The 1,791-nt window shown below is 36.4% G+C and overlaps 1 protein-coding gene across 1 annotated transcript in view; it reads left to right on the forward strand.

The window, feature by feature from the left end:
- Nucleotides 1-495: 495 nt before the first annotated feature.
- Nucleotides 496-1,791, forward strand: part of CBG22465 — a gene marked incomplete at both ends in the record, with an annotated part of 2,820 nt that continues 1,524 nt past the window's right edge. The window contains 2 exons of the mRNA XM_045243494.1: nucleotides 496-854; nucleotides 1,532-1,663. Of these exons, the coding sequence (XP_045097574.1) occupies nucleotides 496-854; nucleotides 1,532-1,663 (491 nt within the window). The remainder of the gene's footprint in view (nucleotides 855-1,531; nucleotides 1,664-1,791) is intronic.

Raw genomic sequence — 1,791 nt, forward strand, 5'->3', positions numbered from 1 at the left:
GAGAAATTGAGAATTTTTTAAACATTTTAAAGCAAAAATGGCAAAAAAAAAGATTTCTTATCACTATAGGTGGGCTCCAGTCACCTGACTTATATTGAAAAAAAAATAGATGAAAAACTATTTTTTTTTATTGAAAAATAATTTTTTTTTGCTTTTTTTTGTCTCTAAACAATAGAAAATTCTAGAAAAATTCCAGAAAAAACTACCTGAGTCATAAAATTCTTTCAAAAAAATAAAAGAAAGAATTTCAAAAGAAAAGAAAGCCTCCACCAATGACATCAGGGGGGATTTTTGAGATAAAAAGCAATAGCGAGAGAGTATAAGGTCTGAAGAGACGCGCATATCTCCAAACCCGTAAAAACTAGGTAAAATTTGTTACCTAATAAAATACGTAAAATTTAATGCTGAGCAATTTCGTAGTTAAAAAGTTTTCGCTAGATTTTTTGGTTTTTGAGATAAATTTGACTTTTTTCAGGTAATTCTCCCACCAACATAATGCGAAATCGTAAATCCTATGGATTCTTTCTAATATCTCTAATCCTCTTCTCTCTCATCCCTTCTATTGAATCCCGTCGTGGTGGTGGAGGTGGAATCGGAGGATCCCGTGGTGGAGGATCCCGTGGATCCTCCGGCGGATTCGGAAGTCGTGGGTCTTCTGGAGCACGGACGTCGTCTGGTGGAGGATGGTTTGGTGGAGGATCAAAGACAAATTCCGGCGCCGAAAGAAATGATTATTCGAGAGGGCCGAATTTAGGGAATACCAGGCAACAGGCTAGTGGTGGTGTATGGAATAGTGGAGTAAGTTCCGGAAATTGGAACAATAATCGAGCCGGAACTGGAATGAGTTCTGGAAGGTGAGCCTTATCTGACGAACTAGCAGAGGTAAAAAGAAGTTTTCAACTAGTAAAATGTGTAAAATTTTATGCTGAGCAATTTGTAGTTAATTTTTTTTTGATAGCTATTTTGGTTCTTGAGATATGCGCTTTTAAAGCTTCCTACCCCTTAAAAGCGGGAGCAATCTTTAAAGGCGCATAACTCAGGAACGACTATGGTTACATAAAAACTACAAACTACAGAAATGCGTAAAAGTTTATGCTGAGCAATTTTCCAATTTAATTTTTTTGAATAGCATTTTTAGTTTTTGAGATATGCGCCTTCAAACTTTTTCGGCCTTTTTTGAACTTAAAACCTCTATATCTCTAGAACCAATTTACCTAATTAAAAACTACAAACTTCAAAAATGTGTAAAATTTTATTTTCTTCAACTTTGCAGTTTGAACTTTTTTCTATCTAGCTTAGTTCTCTAGATACACCTCGGTTTTTGCAGCAAAGGCGGATTCCTCGGCGGCCTATTCGGCCGTAAACACGGCCACCAATCCTCGGGTTACGGTACCCGTGGTGGATCCAGGTTACTGTACTTGTCCGTCCTTTTTTAAAAATTTAACCCTAAAATTGAAGTGTCCTGAAGTTAACCTGTGTTTTTTTCAAAAAAAAAGTTTTTTTGAAAATTTTCAAAATCTGAAATTTTCAGATGGTCCACGTCTGGCGTTGGATCCCATTCTCGTGGAAACACCTTCAAAAATATGATCGTCGGAGCGGCTGCCGGTTATTTGACCTACCAGGCTGGAAAAGCCATTATTAGAGCTGCAGCTGGACCCATGATGTAAGATTTTTATTATTATCTGAAAATAAAAAAGGCGGTAACTTTTTAATTTTTTGCTTAATTAATTTGAAACCTCGAAATTTGGATTTAGCGCGCTTACAGCTTCAAAATGAGTATAAACACGGCTA

The sequence above is a fragment of the Caenorhabditis briggsae genome (genome assembly GCF_000004555.2).
Source record: "Caenorhabditis briggsae complete genome, chrIII, whole genome shotgun sequence".
Classification (NCBI taxonomy): domain Eukaryota; kingdom Metazoa; phylum Nematoda; class Chromadorea; order Rhabditida; family Rhabditidae; genus Caenorhabditis; species Caenorhabditis briggsae.